The 22,307-nt window shown below is 48.7% G+C and overlaps 1 protein-coding gene across 18 annotated transcripts in view; it reads right to left on the bottom strand.

Moving 5' to 3' along the window:
* Runx1 (RUNX family transcription factor 1) overlaps nucleotides 1-22,307 on the bottom strand; it is a 239,814-nt gene that overhangs the window by 74,988 nt on the left and 142,519 nt on the right. For 15 of the 18 annotated variants that reach the window (XM_087576816.1, XM_087576805.1, XM_087576806.1 and 12 more), the window contains 2 exons: nucleotides 19,763-20,016; nucleotides 13,933-14,089 (listed from right to left, as the gene is read on the bottom strand). In XM_087576816.1, the coding sequence (XP_087432942.1) occupies nucleotides 13,933-14,089; nucleotides 19,763-20,016 (411 nt within the window). 18 annotated transcript variants of the gene reach the window in all.

Raw genomic sequence — 22,307 nt, forward strand, 5'->3', positions numbered from 1 at the left:
GAATCACACGTGTTGCCTGAAGTTGCAGGCATGGGATACTTTGTTACTGTCTCACGGCCCTAGCTTTCTCTTCTGCAAAACAGAAAGTAGCAACAGCCCTGGTATCCCAGAGACTTTTCATGTGGGCTAAGGGAAATGAGGAATACAAGGTCAGGCACCCAGCAAGGTCTGGTGACAAGTGTCAAAGACATGACAACCAATCCACAAAGATATTAAAGCCCCAGAGATCTTGTAAGGAGGGGTTAGGAGGAGCTGCCTGATTGGGGAGGACTTGGGGAAAAGGAGGAATGCTCAACAGGTGATAGACTTGCTGCTCAGACTGATTTCAACTTGAACTTCCGGTTCACGGCTGCAACACCAGCTGGTAACCCTCTGTAAGGCATAACACTGAGGAGCTGATCCGCTATATAAACAAGCCAAGACAGCAACCAACATGTGGCGTCTCCCTCGACGCCAGTCTGCCCATCCAAAGGGCAGAACAAAATACGAATTGCTTTATTTAGTTGGAAAGAAGGTCACGGGGTGAGCCTTCCTGGACACTTGCTGTGGCGATATGATAGGTTTTCCAAGGTCAGGCCGCTCCAGGACCTCAGGGCAGGGCTCAGTGGTGGACACTGACAGTCCTGGGGTCTAATAAAGCTGGGCGCTGTCTCTCTCTGTTTAGCCTCAGACACACTCTGTTTCTCCTCTAATCCAGCAAATGACTACACCACAGAATCAAGATACTATAACACTGTATAGGGTTTCCCCCAGGAGGGCTGAGGGCAGGAAGTAAAGTAAGCAGGAAGGTAGGTGGTTGGAAACCACTTCTTGCCTAGGCTCTAAACATCTTTAAATTCCAGCTTGACCCTCCAAGCTGGCTGGGTCAGAGCTGGCCCTGTCTCTTGCTGGGAGCACACTGCCCTTTCTTGGCCTGTGGGTGAGCTGCTCTATCCCCGTTCCTCAGTGGCTCTGTAACTCTCATTCTCCTTGGTGTAGGCTGGGACCCATGAGTCATCTTCTCCTTTTGGGGACTGTTTCTGGGGATGTGAAACTTGCCCTTTGTCACGAAAAGGAAGATTACACATGCAAAGGATCTTCTACCCGCCCCCGGGGGGGGGGGAATGTGGGGTGACCATTTTCCTTAAGCAGTACGGGTGTACGGGTAACAACCCTCTACTTGTGTCTCTGTGACACCCTGCACTTTGCTACTTCAGGCACCCAAAAGCAAGTGAAAAGAAACTTTTTAAAAAAAATGTTGCCTTTGAAAAATCAAAACAGCCAAGGAGTGCTGGGAGGGAGGTCTGCTCTTCACAAATTCAGGAAATCCCCAAAGATTCTCAAAGGTTGTAGGGATTGTAGATTATGCCATGTCTAATACTGGACACAAATAACTGAGCATTGAAATGAATGGCCCCAGGCCAGAGACAGGGCTTAGTGACTGAAAGCCTGGGGCCAAGCCCAGTCACCTGAGTTCGATCCCTGGCATCTACATTGTGAAAGGAGAGACTGATTGCTGCCACAGGTTGTCCTCTGAGATCTACACATGTGTACATGAACATGCATGCCGACACACACACACACACACACGGGGGGGGGATTTTTTTTTTTTAAGGAAACAAATGCTCCATTAGATTCCAGAGATGGCTTCCATGTTAGCAGGATATTCCCAGCATGCACTTGGCACTTTTCCTTTGATTTCCCCTCTGGCGCCTCCTCCCAGCTCACACTCATGCCTGTGCCCGTTCTATTCCACTTCCTCTTCCTATTTCCACTACGATCTGTTGACAGAGTTGCATAATTCGTGTAGGGACTTGTGAGCCAGACACAAACCATTTGACTTGCACGGCTCCTGGAAGTTGAATGATGTTCGTGCCTATGTCTGACCTTGTGCCAAGAGCCCCTGTGTCCAGCTGGCCTGACCCAGTCCCATCTGTGTCCATGTAGGCAGAATGCAGACCAGAGTTCCTGCTCTTGGCCAACGTCCAAGCCTCAAGAGCCTAACCGAAAACTTGAAGCACAGAACTCAGTTCTCCATAGAAATAATCTTTGCCTGGTTGTGTGGAGCGACCAGAAGTTTGAGAATAAGCAATCCACTAATGGGAAAGCCACATGTGACATTCCCAGGAGTTCTCTGGAAGTGACTCAGTGGAGTCCAGGAGCTGAGCTTAGACCCTATTTATGTCTTTTGTTCTAATGTCATTTAAAATAAACAAGCTGGGTCGTGATGCCCCACTTTAATCCCAGCACTCAGGAGGCAGAGGCAGGCGTAACTCTGTGAGTTTGAGGTCAGTTTGGTCTACAGAGTAAGTTCCAGGACAGAGAGGGTTACACAGAGAAAGCTTGTCTCAAAACAAGACAAAATAAAAACAAAAACAAAGTGGGAGGTGGGGGTGGGGCTGATGGAATGGAAAGATGGCCCAGCAGGTAAGATGCTTATAGTACAAGCATGAAGACCTGTGTAAAAAGCCAGCTTGATACAAACGGATTTGGGGGGCCTGCCGGCTGAAACGGTGAGCTCCAGGTTCAGTCAGAGACCTCTCCTCAAAAGAGCAAATGAGAAAGGAATGTGGATAGCAGCCGCCGGCTTCCACGCACACCTGCACATACATGCACACACGCATACAGCACACGCATGCACGAGTTTGCTAAAGCGAATCGGTGAGCCCTGCCGACTCTCGGAGGCAGCTGCCTTTGCTTGGGAAGCACGGCTGTACTTGGGGCGCTGGGTTGAAAACAACTTTAGGGAAGAAATGATCGCATTGGGTCTCGTCTCTGTCTCAGAGGAGCCAGCCCATCGCAGCTCAAACACACAGGACAGAGAGAACGCATCTGCTGTGAGGCAGGTCTGGTAAGTCATCGCTAGGTGACGTAAACTAGACACAGGAGAGGAGAGAGTGAGTGGATTACACACAAATGCTGTGCCCTCGCTGTTTTAACAAGGTATAGGGACAGCTATAGATTCTGCCAAAAACCTCCCAAAATTGGAACAAATACCCGTCTCCCTTGCCCACTGCCCCAAAGCACCAGGATAGTCCCCGGGACTCTGCTTTCTTTCCTCAAGCTGCATGTTTTCTCCTGTCTCACTCACTTGGAATCCTAGCCCTACATTATCTCAGATGACTAGCCTGTTTTTAGCCCAGACATGCACAAGAGTCTTGTTAGGCTAAGGCCGCATGCTCTTCTGTCCTTCCATTCAGAGACTTCTTTTGCTGGCATACCCAGATTCCCTAGGCTCTGCTGCTCTATCTGGCTTGTGTAGGGGCCGTACAGGGAAGAAGCCTCAAGTGGCTTCCCTCCCTGACTAATGCCTGTGCATGTACCTGTGACCTAGAGCCTCACACACAGAGCATCCCATGCAGGAGCAGCAGGGAGTCTGGGTGTGGGTGTGGACATTCAGAAGGGAGGGGAGTGTTGGGGGCTATGGCCCCCGCTTACCAGCTTCTTGAACCTCTGTTGTGCTGAAAGGAGGAAGGGCAGAGGGGCTGGATGCTAAAGGAAGAGAAGAGAGTGGGAGGCCAGCCTGAGGTGGGAGCTAACTTCCCCTGGAGGTGACACTTACTAAATGGGGGTATTTAAGAGCTCTCCATGCACAGATCTGAGGTAGCCTGAGAGGAGAAATGAGTTAGGCTGGTCTCTGAGTACCCCAGCATTCCCAAACCTTTCCTACTCTGCATATTGCAATCTAAATTTGTGCAAGACACATGTGTGGTGACGCACCTCTCTGCTAAGGATCTGTTGGCCCTTCACCATGTCACTGGCATCAGACCCAGTGCCCAGGATGGATGTCAAGGCCCTTAAAGCGTCCTCACCCCACCGTATGCCAAGGCCTCCAGAGCAGGCCACCCTAGCACCTCTTGGTTCTTCAACAGGTGAGGTGCGCCCTCAACTCCCCACCATAACGCACACACTGTTGCCTCCCACAGGTATCAACAGAGATGACAAGTTCCCCGAGGGACGCCACCTACCCTTCGCTAGGCTGCACACAGCTTCCCTTTGCTCCTGTTGCCCCTGCCCTTTGTCACAGAGACGGCCACTGAGAACAGCGAAGGCCTGCTTCACTGTCACCCCTCATGAATCCTGGACCTTGAGAACATCCCTTTGGCTGACTCCCGATCCTCTGGTGCTAGCTGACGCAACAGGTGCACAACACAGGTGTGATGAATAAAGGAATAGATGAGTGGGCACATGGGAGGCTGAGGCAAGAGGACCACTGTGAGTTCCAGGCCAGCCTGGGCTAAACAGTGTTACTCTGTCTTAAAAAAAAAAAAGAAATGAATGAATGAATTAATGAATGAATGATATGCTGTCCCTAAATGACTTCAGGAGACAAGGAAAGCTAACAGATGCAGGGAAGAGAAGTGGGTCTCAACACACAGTGCACAACACACAGTGTCCAGAAAATAATCAGCTGTTTTATTAGTTACACAGGTTCATTGATTTATGAATATTTATGACATCTCCGTTTTATCAGGTCCTTAGCAGAACAAAGGGATAAAAGTTCCTTGTCATGGAAGAAGGGCAGTAGGAGAGGGCACCATCTTCCCTAACTTCCTGTCACCTCCTCCCTCTTCTTCCCACAATTCCACACTTGACTATAAGAGCCGCCATGCCTTGTCTCTGAAGTCCCCTCATAAGTGCACCATATCACTATTATTATATTATTATTGTTAATTATTGTTATTATTATCATTAACCCTGTGAGGTCTGGAGGAAAGGCACCACCGTGCCTACTACACAGGAGGGAAAACTAAGGCCCACACATCTCAGGGAGTCCTGACCCACTTCTCAGACTCCCTCACACCACCTTCCAAAGACCCGCCGAAACGGAAGAGACATGCGTTTCTGTGGAATTGCGAGGAATCAGAGGAATTGGGTGGCTTTTGTGTGACCCGGAGCCCAGGAATTTGGCCAGAATGCAAGACAATGAATGGTGCAGCAAGAGACAGTTGCAAACAACAGTGCAAAGATCAGCTCTCCGGGTGCTGTCTGCCCACCAGAGAAAACCCAAGTGTGAATATTCCCTTGAAAATTATTGAAAACCACAAGACAAGAATGGCTTCCGGTAACACAGGGTGGCCTGGAGCACCATCCAGAGCACGCCCGGGTCACACAGACACAGACCTCCCCTAAGCTTGGGTGGAGACAGCAGTTACCACTCGGGAAGAATTCGGTGTTGCTAGGTGCCAGCCTGCACAGCTCTGCTAGGGGACAGAGGGATTATTCTGCCCCATTGTCGAAACGCACTGTTTATTGTTAGAATACACACGGGAATTAGAAGGGGCATGTTTGAATCATAAATATTTGCATGCTACTGATGATTGGACAAAAGAGTTGGACTGGCTAAGTTGGGAGAGCTTCTTTTCCCATGAAAAAACGCTGCTTCGTATTACAGTCCATATTTAATTTCATCCCTTCCATTGCTAATCTGAAATCTCAGTGCCTGCTGGCTATAATAACCCTTTCCGGCCCTCAGAGCTCCAGGGGGCTGGGGAGGAAGGGTAGGCTAGGAAGCGTTCTCTCCCAGAAATCCACAAGGAGACGCAAGAAACAGGTCTATCAGTGACCCTGCCAATGTCCCTGTCTCCTCCAGGGATCCTGTCCCTGCTGAGACCTGACCCAGGTGGGAGACTTGAGCCAGCTTGTTCTTACCCCGGGAAGGCTTAACCTAACCAGTAAGCAGCAGCATTTATCTCTGAAATCAATCCTCACGGCTCCTCCTTCTCCTCCCATGGACAAAAGCAGACTAGAGCTCAGACAGGCACAGAGAGAAGTTGTTCTGGAGTTCCTAGTGTCTGCAGATTGTCACTGCTAAGACGGTTGGGGATCACTGGTAAGCTGTCAAATATTCAACAATGCACAACACAGCCACCCCCGGGTGGCCCCAGAAGGGAATGGGTGCTCTAAGTATTGATGGGAGACACCCGCTCTGTGACCTTTAGGAAGGTGGTAAAGTCTACTGCCTAGAGTTAAACAGTGCTAAGTGCCCAGAGTTGAACAGGAAGCAGGGATCTAAGGAAGTGGATGACTACCTGCCAGGCAGAAATGGCCCACTGAGGGTACCATGGGCAGAGCTGGGGGGATATCATGAAAGTTCATCCTTTGGGGCTTCTGGACACATTCTTGTTAACAACTTTCATTTATCCTGTCATTATTTGTTTATTTTTAGACACAGTTTCTTACAGACCAGGCTGGCCTGGAACGAAACCAACAATCAAGGATGACCTTGAACTTTCGAACCTCCTGCCTCTACTTCCCTATTCAGTGTGTATACCATGAATTGAAATTCTCACAGATTTATTTTTCTTTTCAAGGAAGGAAGAGAGTGTGAGGCAGGAGGAGCAAGGGAGAGAGCTAACAACTTTTGAGAATGTTGGGCTAGGTCTGTACGACTTTTCCCCAGTCTTGGCAAGATTGAAGTTTTAAAATTGGTCTTTGTTGGGGGTGGGAGGGGCCATTCTGCACATAGTAGGGTGATTAGCAGATCTCTGGCCTTATCCTCTGGGTCGTAGGGACCACTCCTCTTGCCTCCCGTGTGACAATCAAAAACATCTGCATACCTCTTTAAATGTCCCCTAGGGGGTCAAAACTCATCCCAGCTGAGACACCAAGCAAGAGGCTCATGGAAATTAATCAATCACCAACACCAGAGAGTGAAGGAACCTGCCTCCTGGGTGTGGCAGTTCAAATAGAAGGATGCAAGTGGGACCCTTACTGCAGGCTCTGGAGTCGTTGTCCACAAAGAGCCATGAGTGACCAGGTTCCGACAGCTTCTCATTAACAAGAGGCAGAGACTGATAGGAGCTCAACATACTCCATACAAAGACCTCAAATAAAAATGTCCTCGAAGACCCACGGCCAATGCTGTAAGCAAACAGGAGTCCCTTCTACCTCCAGACCATCCCTCCCTTCTTGTCTTATCCATGAAGACCCGATAAGGATGCAGACAAATTGCATACAACTCCTTCCTTTGCATAAGGTGACTTGATTAGAGGCACACAGTTTCCTAGAGGACACTGGCCAGCTTCCAATTCACTGGCCCTGGGTCTCCTGGGGTGGGGTCCTGGGGAGGAGGCACGGCTAGGCCCATGCATTCACAGGGAAGGTCTTTAGTCTCTTACAGCAGGGAGTCAGAAAATTTGCTTCAAATTCACTTTCATCTTCTCTGAGAAAGTGGAGTCCCTGTGGCTCTTGAGTGACTGTCTCCTTCCTGGCTTAGGAAGCCAGAGGAAACATGCTGGGGCTCTGGCATTACAGCATGAGCCTCCCACAGGAGGCCATCGGGATTTCTGTGCCCTCCTAGGGACCCATGTGGCCTGGCATCCTGGCTGGAGAACATTTGGGCATAACGAATAGAGTTCCCAAACTGGATAGGCTGCCCCATATAGGCTAATAGAGGCTGGGCTGTGAACTGGGGTCCCAGAGCAGGGCAGAGCAAACAGGAACTGTACCGTTAGCTCCACTCCCCACACAGCCCCAAACACACTCGAGTGTGAGAGTCACTGCGGAACCAGCCACGGAGGACATGGAGGCATTGCCTGAAACTCACTGGTGCGTGTTTATAAACACGGGCAGGGTGTGAGCGGCTATCACTCTCCACCGGCTCCCGGCCAGGCAGCTGGCAGATGGGGATATTTTCACAGACAGCTTGCTCACTCCTTTTTGTTCACTGCTTGACTGGGGCTTCATGTGAACTGATCTACCAGCTTGGACTCAACCTTCAAGAACATTTGGTCCAAGAACTCTCTCAATGAAGGCAGAGGCACGTGAATATATTCCCCCCGACTAATGGCCCAACGGAGCCTACAAACAGCACACAACTCCACATTTACGGCAGAGTTGGTCCCATGTCCCATGGGTCCCATGGATTCAAGAAGTTGCAGATCACGGATATCTGTGGGGAAATCCATTTGTACTAAACACATACGTGGGCTTTAAAAATTTTTTTTCATCACTATTCCCTAAACAATAAAGACCATGGCAACTATTTATGTGTAAGCGACGTTCTGTTAGCTATCGAAAGTAATCTAGGCATGATGTAAATTATATCAGAGGGTGTGCGGAGGGTTATTTACAGAGGCTGTGCTGTTTTTGTATAAACGGCTCGAGCAGCTGCCGATGTCTGAATTGAATGGAGGGGGTTTCTGGACCAACCTTCCTTAGCCACAGAGGGTGACTCCACACATTCTTAAACACCCCCTACCGTTCTCAACATGTTTTATAATCATCAGCGGGGAGGAGACACGCACCATCTCTCTGCTTCAACAAGTAATTTTTCTTTAAAAAAAAAAAAGTCCTGAAACACAGAATGTATTCTTCCATAACTAGCCTACTCCTAGCACCAAAAAGAAGAGGAGAGGAAGAGGAGGAAGAAGAAGAGGAAGAGGAAGAGGAGGAAGAAGAAAAAGGAGAAGAAAAAGAAGAGTAGGAAAAGGAAGAGGGAGAGGAGGAGAAAGAAGAAGAGGAAGAGGGGGAGGAGGAGAAGAAGAGAAGGAGGAGGGGGAGGAGGAGGGGGAGAGGAGGAAGAGGGAGAGGAGGAGGAGGGAGAGGAGAAGGAGGGAGAGGAGGAGGAGGAGGAGGAAGAAGAAGAAGAGGAGGAAGAAGAGGAGAAGGAGGAGGAGGAGGAGGAAGAGGGAGAAAGAGCAAGCAGGCTGATTTACTAGAAATAGTCTCACTGAGTGCCTAGCTGGATCACTGTTTATGCCTGTGACGTTGTCAAACAGGAAGTTCTAAAAGTCACTCAACCATTATTTCTCTCACAGGCACTTTCTGATCGATAGTCTTCGGTCCTGAACAAAAAGGGCTGGCTCACTGAAGGAAGGAAGGCCTAGCTTGCTGGGCACTGGGTGGAGGGTGGCTTCTGCCCCACACAGAAAAATCCTATTCATGCTAAGAACCTCAGCCACAAACAGCTATGTGACACCGTGCCTGGCACTTTGTAAAACCCGCTGGGGTAGAGCGTGACACTACAGTTTCCATCAGGGACAGCGTCCAGCAGCAGGCAGCTTCTGGTCCCTGCTAAGGCTCCCGCTTGGGGAAAGTGTCGCTAACCCTTTTATTGCCTGAATAAAGAGAAGGGGAAACCTGATCCACACAGCAGATTCTGAGTCAGCTCTATCAGTTCCGGGTGTTGACCTGCCTTGGAAAGGAAGTGTTTGCTAGGACCGGTTGGGGCTTGTTCTCTGAGGGCCCCTGGCTTTGTTTAGTTTTGTTGGCTTTTGTTTGGTTTTTATTTTATTTTATTTTATTTTTTTTTGTTTTGAACTGTTCTATCCCCGTTCGTTCGTTCGTAGTTAAATCCGAAGAAAAGGAAAAAAAAAAAAACCGAACAGACTTTACTACATGCGCTATTACAAACCGTGGAACAAAAACCAGAAAGAAGAAGGAAGAAAAATGGACACTAGATGTTAACACGCTCACACCTTTCCCTTCTCCTTATTCTCCCTAGGAGACCCGACCGCCAGTTCCTGTTGCTCGCATGGACTGCTCTCCAAGAAACATCCCTGGGGCTGGCAGTTGGATTTCTTCTTCCTCTATGAAGTGAATTTGTGATCAAATAAAGAATGATACGGATCCTATGATAACATCATGAGTCACTAAGACCAGCGCTCCGGTAAGAGCCGGCACCACCCTGTTCGGAGCAGAGCACCAGAACAGTTAGTTTATCCTTCCCGAAATGCATCTCCACCACAGCCTTCCGCTCAGCCGAGAGACAACATCCCACCCTGTACCCCAAGTCACAAAGGGGGGGATGGAAATGCCTTAAGATACCCACACTACACAAATATGAAGGCGCCCAGACTGTGACGGATAAATATTATGTCTGGGGGTGGGGGTGGGGGTTGGAGGGGTGTCGACATCGAGAGTCCAGGAAGGGACTTCGCTTCAGAAAAGCACTGTTTTCAAAGGGGCAAATCCCGAGCTGCCAGGGCTTCGGTGTAAACAGTGGATTCCACTAAGACAAGAAGCCTTTTCCTGGCAGGCCACAGAACACTTGTCTTCTGGGGATGTGCGTGCCACTGCAGCCAGGGCTGATGGTCACTAGGGAAGAGACTGCATTCTCAGTGGTAGGATGGTTTCCCTCTCGCACAAACAGTCACATTCAGCTGTAGGCCTCATGGTCTGCCGGAGGCCCACCCTGGCCTTTTAAATTGATATACCTTTCTAACCCCAGAACAACAAGAAAATGTCAACCTTGCGGATTCTCTTGTCTATTTATTCTCTGGGTATGTGCTGTGTTTAAATCTTGGCATGGAACTGACCCTCCACAGTCACAGACACGTTCCAAATTCGCACGTTTTAGTGTCCACACATCCCAGAAGATCCGCAAACAAACAGGAAACCAAGCTGCGCACAGAAGTCTGGGCAAGTGCGCTTTTTTTTTTTTTTTTTTTTTTTTTTTTTTTTGGCTTCCTGTAAGTCTTTTGGAGGATTTTCAGAATTATCTATGACATCTCCCGAAGATTAAAAATCACAGTCTTGGGACATATGGGGATTGGTTCTGGTCTCCCTCCTTACATTTGCAAGGTCGTTATTGCCACACTGGGTGGTTGCCTGCTCTGGATCCCAGGGACAGCATCGTGAAAGCTACATTCACTGATGGATCAATTCTTGGGCAGCTGGTAAAATACTCCAGCAGGAAGTCGGTGGTCACAGCCAAAGTTTCTTAAATGTCCGTCACCTCACTCGGTGAGGAGCTCCCTTGCCCGTGAGAGCTTAATGCTTGCAGTTACAGCCGGAGAAAAAGGCTCAGCTAATTAACCTCATGAAAGAGATTTCTTTTTGACCCTGAACCCGGGGATGACTGATAGTCTCAGGCCCTGTGACTAAAACATACATTGTTCTGAGCGCCCTCCTAATCTCCGAGGATCCCCTCTGATTTTCACCCAACCCCTTAAGTCCCAACTGTAAGCAGCTATCTCCTTTTCCTTTGTAAAGCCACTGATAATAACATGCAGATTGGGAATCAAAGGGAGAAACATTCCTGTGAGGAGATACCTGGACAAGACCTAGAGCAAGAGGAAGCCACGGTGCCAGAGGAAGAGGGCCTGAGCTTCCTCTCCTTTCACCAGGATTCACAGGGGCCAGCAGGCAGCCAGGTCTTAGAAGCCAGACCGGCAGGTTTTCCCAGTCGCAGGCTGAACCTGAGGTTAGGAGCTGTGCTGTTGGCCATCTGCCAGCACCCAGACAGATCCATTTCTTGGAACAGAGAAAAATCCTTTCTTGGGTAACTCTGGCAGTTTCTGCGAGGGTCACAATCCCCAGCATCTGGCATCCGGTAAAAAGAAAGGGGGTACCCATTCATATCATCTCTACCGTTTATACTCAGGCCCCTCAGAAAAGCCATGCCTGACAGAACCCCAAACTGACCTTACAGAGTGTGGATGAATGAAAGGTCAGGACCTTCTGGGCCAGCGTGTGGCCTCCGAGGGCACATTTTTAGGCACTTTTTTTTTAAAAGATGGAAAATGAAATAGTAGAGTCTTAAGGTCGCTCGATAAAGCACACCACAACTTTTAAAGGATAAGGTTCAGCCAGGGAGATTAGGGCTAATTGTGAGAATTACAGAGAGTCTTCTATTCAGTTTCTAATGGGAAGCAAATCACAAGAGAGAAAGAGAGAGAAAGAGAGGGGTGTGTATGTGGGGGGAATATCCAGCAGGCTTTGATGGCATGAAAAAGCAAAATAAAAATCATATTTTGCGACTACAAAGTGAAATTATGGTATAAAACCATGTCCATTATACCGACGGCTCGGTATACTTGTCTTTTTGTTGACATAAAAGGATTTAAACCTTAAAAACTAGAGACCCACATCACATAACGTATAGAAACGGTAACTGGGTCAAGTGGTCAATTAGTCCCCCGGAGGTCGGATTACTCGTTACCACTCATGGAGAGGAGAGCCTGCTTAAGTCAAATATAATCCAATTTTTTGCATCTGATTAATTTTTTCATTCCAGGGTATGGGAAGACAGCCTGGCCCCGGGTACTGCTGTTTTCCTTTGGGGGGTGGTTATGCAAACTCGAATGCACACTGGCACGAATCAGGCAGCAGAATGCAAACAGTCCACACCTTGGGGAAACAGCCCGCCGTTCCTCAGGTAAACACCAGCATCTATTAGTCACCCACTCAAAACAGAAATGGCCAAAGAGGGATAGGAGACCAGCTCTCAGCACCACAAAGGCAAGCATGTTGCTTTCAAAACCCCTCTTTTGATCATCATCGGCTTACTGCGACGGTTGTCACAAAGCCGCCGTGCAATGGCCTATGGGAAAATGTCACCGGAATAGGCCATTAAACAATCCTCAAAACTTCCACAGCCAAACATGACGAAAAGACCCACTTAGATGCCCAGGAGTCCGGGCACACTTTCTCTGACAACCCAGCCAGCCATTCCTAAGAGCAGGAGTTCCTATACTGATTAAGTTGATTGCTAGGCAGGTGGGTGTGGGCCTGGCTATGGGGTCTTTCTTCTTGGCCTCCCACCCACTCGACTGGCTAGCACTATCGACTCATCTGAAACCTTGGAGATGTTCTCTAAACATAGGGCTCTGACCCATAATGTGAATTCCATTTGCTGAAAGGCAGAGACTTTCAGTGCGACAAGTGGATCCACTTAATGGTGAGTCTCTCCTAGGCCTTCAGTAAGTGGATAGACTTTCCTTTGAATCACCCTACTATTAGCGTTATATGTTTTCTAAAACTTTTTTTCCTGCAGTTGTGATGTCATTCTAAAGATGCCCTGGGCATCTGGGGGCAAACACAGAAGCCCAGGTTCACACACTTAACCTTTTCCTCTTTCCCACTACTGGCACAGAATTTCTACTGTTTCGAATGCTTTGGAAACAGTAGTAGCAATCCCCTTTGCTTGATATTTTCTACCTGTTGCCAGTCTGCTTGCCTTATTTTGTTTGCTTGGTACTGGGGACCAAACCAAGGGCCTTAGACACAAGAGGCAAGCGCTTTACCACTGAGCTGTGGACATGACTAGCCAGCCCCTTCCCATGTCTTCCCCCTATGTGAGAAGCTGACTGTGTTACTTAGATACACGTCGTTTCTTTTGGATCCAGCTAGAAATACCTTCTACAGCTAAGCTTATTCAATTCTGCACTGCAAAGATGAGACTTTAAACACAGTCCCCTTGCTCCTAAATTCTCTGACTGGCTGACCTCTGTAAAACATGCCGTAACTCCTTGAAATGAAAAAGAAAACTCAACACTTGAAAGACGACTGGAAAGCAAACAGCCCTACAGTGAGACCGGATTCCTCTTTCTACTCCAATGCTTTAATAACTAGTTAAAGGTGAGACATAATAAAACTGCATGTCCAGCTGCGCTCAGGTAATAATCCGGTCTCTAACACGACCGGCATCTAAATGTTAAGTGAGCCTGGCTTCTCCCACCAAACTATAAAAGGCTTCGAAAAGAATACACCATGAAGGTCACATTGTTCTCAACTATACTCATAAGATTCCATTTTTTTATCTTAGAAATATTAGCTTGCTTAAAACCATATCAATAAGGATTCTCCCAAATTATTGATGCGACCAATTGAGACCCTGTCACATGCCCTAAGAAGCACACGCACCAGATCCTAAAAGGCTCATGGTCTTTGATGATCCCAGAGCGACCACCCCATTATACAATCTCAGTCCCCATCTTGGTGAGGTTCCCTCACTTTTCTTGTTTGTTTTAGGGAAAAAAATGGTGAAATGTTTTACTGAATCTCACAGTTTGTGTTCTGCCCATCGTGTGGCCCAAAGTCACCAGTCACAATGACCTAAGTTATTGTGAGCCAATTTAGTCACCAGACGTGATACTATCCAGTTGGAAGTTTTAGCTTTCAAGTAAATATTTTAAATAAATATCACTGTGTGGCCTCAATGACAGGAGGCCGCTACTAGCTACTAGTTGGGTTCAAATTCCAAGCCCACCCGTGACAGATACGCACCTCTGCCGCTCCGACCGACAAACCTGAGGTCGTTGAATCTCGCCACTTGGTTCTTCATGGCCGCGGTGGCGTTTCTCAGCTCCGCCGAGTAGTTTTCGTCATTGCCCGCCATGACGGTGACCAGAGTGCCATCCGGAACGTCGCCCAGCGCTACCACCTAGGCACCAACCAAAGGGACAAAGGCAGACGTCAGTGTCATAGGTACGTGACTGTGTGTGGCGCTTAACGGTGACGCTTTCTAGTTTTCAGAAGAACCGTCATAACTCAAGTATCGTGACGGGAAAGAGCTTGCTGTGAGCGGTGGGCGTGGATTTCCAAATAAGGAAGACATGGAGATTAAAGGGAGAAAGCCACAGGAGGACACAGTTGGGGACAAGGCAAACAGGGACGGGGACTGGAAAGCTACCATTTCTCATCAGTATCCCATACAACCTCAGATCTGAAAGACTGGAAGTCTTGTGTTTGTAGATTTGTGATCTAATCCGACTTTTAAAAAAGATTTGCTTTAGTATTTTGGATTAAGTGTATGTGGGTGGTCATGTTCTTGAAGGCCATGAAGGCCAGAGGCACAGAGGACCCTGGGACTAGAGTTGTAGGCAGACGTGAGCCACCTGACATAGGTTCTGGGAATCAGAACCATTCTCTGATCACGTATCATAGGTTCTCAACTACTGAGCTGTCTCTCTGGCCCCACCTTTTACTTGCCTGGCCCCCATGGCTTGGCTGCTATTCGATTCTCTTAGCACTACGGTTTCATGATGCAGCCTAGAATGGCCTTGAACTCACGGTCCTCTTGCCTTAGCCGGTGAGGCCAGGGTTCACAGGTATGTGCCACCAAGCTGGCGTCTTTTGACTTCAGCTAAGTTTTTCAGTCTTTACTTGATTTGGCTCTCTTTGCCTTGTTCCATTTTCAAAGTGGCCACGGGGTTTCAAATCTAAATGTCTTGAGAGTCCGGTTTGTTCCAACCACTCCAGACACAGGTTGTCAGTCTGCAGTGAAATTTCTGGCTTTTATCCTAGTTGTGTGGCCCTCCTCAGGCAGGTTTTCTCGGGTCAGTAGGGGTGAGCGTCGCTTCACCTGCTGCCACACTGTCTTTTCAGTTTTTGCACACCCTTGGCTGCACAACCCATCGGAGGGATATTTCTCCTTCTGTACGTACGAAATGACTAACCTTGCCACAGATCTGCTAATCTGGCATTCATACCCAGTCCCTCTGCTCGCCACCCTTACTGATGAAGTCATGCCCCCTTCTCGCTGTTCCACATCCTGCAGATGGCTATGTGGGTGATATTATTCATCATGGCTGCTCCATACCCGAGTTCTAAAGAACATAGGTCAGGAGATTGCCCCAGCCACCTTGAGGGATGGACAGACAGGACGCCAGGCCATCACCAGGACGCCCTGCCCTCTGGTACTGGGTACAGGTAGGTGCCTTGCTATCTCTGTAATTTTTATCTGTTTTCAGCTACTTGCTTTGTGAAACAAGGACCCAGCCCCTTGCCTCTGCTTTTAACCCTTTCATGTCAACTGTTGGACACGTTTTCTACAAAGGAGATTTTAAAACTCTTATTCTCCAAGCAATCTGTAATTAGATGTTTCTATCCCACCACAAGTGTTTGATGGCCTTTAATTAGGGGTGGTAATATGACAACTCTTTTGTTTCAAAGGACATCACTGCCGTAAATCTCCCAGCCTGGTTAATTGATCGTTATTGTCTTTCTACTCCTACAAAATGCTACTCCTGTAAATTCTGATTTTAGTCTAATTTTTCCCCCATTTCTTTCTTCGTTCACCCCCCATCCCCCCACTGCATAGTTCACTCATGGTGTTGAATAGTGTCCTCTGTGAAAATGCTTCACTTCCTTGTCCTCATCTCCCTACAGAGACCTAGGCTTTTCCAGTTCATCTCAACACCCACTGGGCATCCAGGGTACCGAATCTACAGCAGGGCTTCCAAACTGAATGGCTGACTCTCCGGGCCATGTCTCCTAGGAGACTAAAGTGAGTACATCCTGTCCCTTAGCACCCAAAAGCATGCTGAGTCATGGAACTCCTGCCAGGCCTCAGTGTGCCTCAGTTTACCACTGTTGCTCCAGTGACCCCCCCCCCCCCATTACCGAGAGAACAAACCCTAGAGGCCCTCTCATCTACAGCATGAGAGGACCATGGTGGCTAAGAAAAGCTTGTTGGTGATGGAATTCAAAAGTCTAAAAATTAGGAGTTTAACTAGCAACACCCCCATTTCTAAAGGAAGTGGGAAGGGGGCATCCGGGGGCCCAGTTATCACTTCTCTGGCCTTTTTTTTTTTTTAACTTATCTCCAAAGAGTTTTGAAGGAGTAGGGAAGGAGACAAAACTAAATCCAGGGACATTTAACACCATGCTTAAACCAATGACAAGTGCACTTAGGCTAGGTTATTAGTGTTACTGTTGTTTTATATAAAGCTAAGATGTCTTCCGATTGGATATAGGTTTTGTTAATGAGAGATGATTATAAAAAGGATGAGAGGAAAAAAAAATCAAACTTCAAACAGAAATGTGAAGCGGCATCTGCAGTACAAAGCCATAAACAATAGGTAAGGGAGAGAAACATTTACGTTTAGCACAGACCAAACAGACAAGAAGGGACTTGCTGGCCAAAGATAGCTCATATTTTGTTGAACTTCTCTCTTCTTCAAGTATCAGGAAGTTGGGCAAAATATCAGCTGCCCTCTCCGCTCTAAGGACTTCCCAGCACTGCTCTTGGCTAGCCGGTTCTCAGTTTGAAACTGGCATTTTCCAACAATTTTAGAGGCTGAAGTTAAAGTTAGCAATTTATTTACTGCAAATTTCTTAATCTTCCTGAGTTTCAAAGAGGCCGTGGAGTGGAATGTATAATTTATCTGAGATGATATTTAATGCATAGCTAGGGATTGTGGTCTTCCTGCCAGAATTATATTTATTTATTTATTTTTATGAAAAGCATACTCCATCAGCACCCATGGTCTTTGAACTTCCTGGCTGAAGGTATGTTTCTATCTTTGTGCTCCGGTGTACCAGGGGCTAAACAAACTATACTATTACAGTGTTACAAAATCTATTGCAAGTCACCTAAGCCACTTTGTAGGCGGCATCTGCAAACACTGCTTAGAATGTAGCAGACTTCCCAATCTCTCAGCATTGAAACGGTTTCTCTGTGCTAAAAGGTCAGGTGTGCAGGTGCAGAGAGGGGTAGGAGGACCATGAGCAACATTTTAATCTATTTTCAAGGAATTCGTGATTTTAAATCTCTTGACAATTCTGAAGATTGAAGCGGAGGACTTAACAAAACTTCAGCAGATTCTGGAAGACGCTCTCCCTATGATCTGAACGCACTGCTTCCCATGATCTGATTTTTATCTCAGGGGATAGGATAATTCCTGCAGGATTAACCCCTAAAGAGATGCCTGGGTCTTAATTTAAAAGTGAATGTGAACAACCTTTTCCGGTAGAACCCACCTCAGTGTGTTTGGTAGGGACTGGCACACAGAGGGACCAGGGACCCAGAACAAATACAGCAAGGATGCCGTCTGTTTTGGAGTACAGCTTCCTCTTAAAATCAATCCTTAAACCTCCTTTCCCTCCGCAAATTCTATCTACTGACTGAGGTCAGCAGGGTGCTGAACTCCTTGGAGCAGCCCTCCCTCTGTGGGACTGCAGAGGTGGTGACAGATATTAATCCAGAGGTCTGAGTTTTCAACTTCCCTGTCCACCGTGACCTTTGTCATAGCTACTGGGCTGTCACTCAGGAAAACACACTGAGGCTCTTTAAGAAGCGGGTTTCCCAAAATCATCTGTAAAAGAGAGTCTCTACGGCAGTGATTATTTTTGTTAAAAGGAATTTTTTTTTCGTGGCTTGTAAAAGCAATATGTATGGCCTTTCGTTCTTTAAAAAAAAAAAAATTTCCGTGGTGGTGGCTCAAGACTGTATCACTTCAACTCCTGAAGACCATTTTAAAAATCAACCATTTAGTGACAAACTAGGATTCCCTGGCAGAACAGCAGCAGCAGCAGCAGCAGCAGCAGCAGCAGCAGCAGCAGCAGCAGGAGCAGCAGCAGCAGCAACAACAGCAACAACATCAAGGCAGCTCAGAGAAGGCCCCAATTTCTTCACCAAGTCCCCTTAGCTCAGCTGCACAGGGAAATCTACCTTAAATGGCCCTTTGGTTGACTACAATGAGCCTGACATCACTCTGTTCTCTGAAAGTGACCTTAGGGCCAGGCCAGTCTGGTCTCTCTCAGGGTAACTGAAGACAACAGCAGCTAAATTTGTTTTTCTAAAGGAATTGGGGTGGATTCTCTAACAACTGGAAGGGAAGGAAAAACCAAGTGCCTGGCTCCCCTTCTGACTCTCAGCCCCATACACTACCCCCTTTAAAAATGTTGCTTTCAAAACAGCGGCAAAGGCAGGCACCTCTGTAGACAGAGTCGGTTGCAAATTCTACTTCTGTGATTTTTAAAACGTGGACGGTGTTTTTAGTATTAAATTAAGGAACCCCGGATAGCACTTTTCAAAAAGTGAGCGTTATTCATTGTAATTAGATCAAGATCCAGCTGAGGCCTGGGACTACGAAAAGCTTAAATTAAATTAAATTATTCTCCCTCCTAAATGAGACAATTATTCAGCTAAATTGAAAAAAAAGGGGGGGGGGGAAGAGCAGCTTCACTTTACAGCTTGGGTCCCCCCGCCTTCATTAGCTTTTTAAAAGAACGCAACTTGACAGAGTCAATTTGCTTTCCGCTGTAGCTTTTAAAACCTACCCCGAAGAAGACCAAAGAGGAGAATCTGAATTCCTCCAGCTCCCTGCCAGAGGAGTGGGGTGGTTTTTTTTTTTTTAAACCGCCCAAGGTTGTTTATACATCGCTTCTGAAGGCCAAGTTTTAGAGGCAACTCAAAGCCAGGGCTAGATCAGGGTGAAAAGCGACCAGAGCGACGTGAGCTGCCCACCTGAAGTGGCCGCGTCTACCCGGCCCCTTCCTCTAACAGAAAAGCTGCTCGACCGGACCTTTCCAGGTGTCGGAAGACACCCCGTCACCTTTCTTGCCTGGGGCTTAATTTAGGTGAGCCAGCCATAATATTCTGGAGGGTTCCAGAAAAAGCAACAGGATTCACTACTAGCGGCTTCTGGCAGGAGCAGGCTACAGGCTCGAAAAACTCCTCCGGACTTTGGCAAACTTAACTACGCCTGCCGCGGACTTTGGACACGCTGAATCCGAATCCTATAGGGCGGTTAAAAAAAAAAACAAAACAAAAAACAAACGAACCGGCGGGGTGGGGGGTGGGATCCCTGGCGTCCCCTTGGTTTATTTTTACTGACCGGAAGATAGTAAAGCATCTTTTATTTTATTTCCCGATGCCTTCATTTGAGAGATACGAAACGGTCTGGGTGTCCATCCAGAGGTCCAGGGAGCCTAACTAAGGAAGATGGACTGGCCCGCTCCAAGGTTCTAACTTTTTCTAATTTCGTAGCAAAGATAAGGAAGGTCCTTGGCAGATGTTCTGGGATTATCTTAAAAAATAAAAATTAAAAAACAAAAAACAAAAAACCCCCCCAAAAAAACCAAAAACCAAAACAACCAAAACTCTCTCTTGGATACCTCTGCGGGTGGCCAAGGTGGGTCCCTTCCGAGGGTCGCCACGGCAACGCAGCATCCTCCCCCCCATCCCAAACTCAGTGAGAAGGACCAAACAGAGGCTTATACAGGCAGCACCCTTCTCTAGAAGCCGCCTTAGCCTCTGCCCCCTAGGCTCACTCTGGCCAGCGGCCGGCCTCCACCTGCTCCTCCCGCCACCCTCTCTAGACAGGAGTACCTTGAAAGCGATGGGCAGGGTCTTGTTGCAGCGCCAGTGAGTGGGCAGCACGGAGCAGAGGAAGTTGGGGCTGTCGGTGCGGACTAGCTCGCCGGGGTGGTCAGCTAGTACCTCCACCATGCTGCGGTCGCCGCTCCTCAGCTTGCTGGCCAGGGCGGCGCCGCCATCCGGGGCGCCCAGCGGCAGCGCCTCGCTCATCTTGCCGGGGCTCAGCGCGGTGGAAGGCGGCGTGAAGCGGCGGCTCGTGCTGGCATCTACGGGGATACGCATCACAACAAGCCGATTGAGTAAGGACCCTGAAAACAGCTCCTACTAGACGGCGACAGGGACTCGGATCTTCTGCAAGCTGCTCCCGGGAGACCAACATACAAGTTCAGGAGCCTTTATTACTACCGGAGGGTTGTGGGGGTAGCAGGACTGAGATCTAGTTACGCGGATCGGCCTTACACCCAGGCAGGGTTAGCAACTGGCCGCTTAGTGCACTGAAAAGTGGGCAACCCAGAATTCAAAGTCAAATGCCCCAAGGAGCCTCGCTTTCAGAGTTTGGAGTTCAGTCTTTGGCTATTACAAACGGTCCCGGAGGCAAAATTCCCGTATGCGTCCTAAAATATTTATGCGCAGAATTAAAAAAAAAATGACCAGAAAAAAAAAAAACAAACTAGATTTGGAAGTTCCAGCAGTTCATTGCCTGTCAGTTTGTTTTTCTTTCTTGCGGGTCAGTTTTGTTTAAAGTCTCAACAAAATACAAAACTTGGGAGTGTCTTCCATACAGAGCGCCCCTCTTACCATGAAAAACTCACTTCGTTCTCAAAAGCGAGAGCCGCCAACTTTCAAAGATTGTGCTACTAATGTATGTGCTCGTATATATAGATATATACACATGATCTACTTCATAAAATATTTACAATACAATCTGTAGAGAATTTAAACACAACAGAAATCCATTAATGTTCGCCGCAGTTTTTTTTTTTTTTTAAGTAGCCTTGAAAATCAGCTTCAGTAGTTAGAAGACTGGGATAGAAGCACTTGTCATTATTCTCTCAATAAATTCTGGCCAAATAAATGGTCAGTACTTTACGAAGATCTCTAGCTAATCTTAAAAAAAAAATCAAATTCGATGACACTCAGGGTAGAGCTTCCCACAGCTGAGGACTCTGGTTTGGGAACGATGGTTAAGTTTGTGGCTGATCCTGTGGTTTGGTGGGAGTTGAGCCGCAGTTGGGTCACACACACACAGGCAGACATGCACTCTTCGGAAGTCAGCCACTGTCTACATTGGTTGAGTGAGTCAGCCCAGACTCTGGCAGTAGCAAGATGATCTTCCTCCAACGTCGCCCGGCGCTGGCTGGTTTTCTGCTGGGGCGCACAAATACCCACGAGCGAGCACCGTGTAACCGCAGCAGGTGGAGCGGGCCTGGGAGGAGGCGCCGTAGACCAGTAGACTCGAGTTACACACGCTCACTCCCACGCACCCTGCCACGCACACGCAACTTCACCGCTCGCCTGGAAGCCCGGAACACTTTCTCCCGCAGTTGTCAAAAGAAACAATCGGAGAAAAGTTTACAGCCAGGAGAAAAGTTGAAACATCCAAAGCCTAGACGCCGGTTCATTCAAAAGTAAGAAAGGAAAAACAAAAAGAAAAGGAAAACAAGGAGGTCCAACGCAGATCTAAGAAGAGCGGCAAAGGGTGACTTTCTTGCGTCTCCGGTAGCTCAGGATGGAAGTGCCAGCCGCGGGGCCGGGCGGCGTGGTGCCCTGGCTGGGTCCGGCCGCGGGGCGCCCGTCCTGCCCGCGCCCGCTGGCTCTATGAATGAGAGTGCCTGGAAATGAACGTGCTTTTACTGTAAGCCCGGCCCGAGGAATTCCATTCCCTCAGCTCGTTTGCATAGGGGAGACCGACGGCCAATCACAGGCCTTTCCGGTATCAGGCTGGGCGCGGCCGGCTGCCGCGCTCCTGGAATTGGCCCGCGCGCCCCCGCGCGCTACTGTACGCCGCCCCGGCCCGGACTGGGTGGCAGCCCCTACCGCCCCCAGCTCCGGCACCCACGCCGACCCCGCACACACATGCACACGCAGCCACGTTTGCCCGAAGCCAGGCCCAGGTTTAGACTCCACGCCAGGCAGCCACGCGCAGGGTGGCACTGCCACACTGGCTTTGGGTGGGTTTGAGGGGCGCGGCGGCGCCACCGGCGGCCACGGTCCCGGAGACCCCGAAACGGGAATCGAGAGACCGGTCGGGCTTGGGCACCGCGAGCTGCGCCCGGAGAAGCCCGGGGCCCAGAGATCTGAGGCAGGGAGACGCCCTGAGCGCCCTGGACACATAGCTGCCACCTCCGGGCTCCGGGGACCCGGGCTGGCATCCCGGAATGGTCCCCAGGCAGCCTTGCACTGCAGTCCGTGGGCCCAGGCTCCGGGTCCTGAGAGGACAGGGTGGGTTTCGGCCGCAAGAGGGCCGGAGGGCTGATGGCCCGGTTGGGGAGGCTCTGAGCGCCTCCCTGGGCCTGACTGGTAGCTGAGGTGCAGTGGCACAGGGTCATTTAAATAC

This window comes from Rattus norvegicus, chromosome 11, assembly GCF_021556685.1.
Source record: "Rattus norvegicus strain SHRSP/BbbUtx chromosome 11, alternate assembly SHRSP_T2T, whole genome shotgun sequence".
Taxonomy (NCBI): domain Eukaryota; kingdom Metazoa; phylum Chordata; class Mammalia; order Rodentia; family Muridae; genus Rattus; species Rattus norvegicus.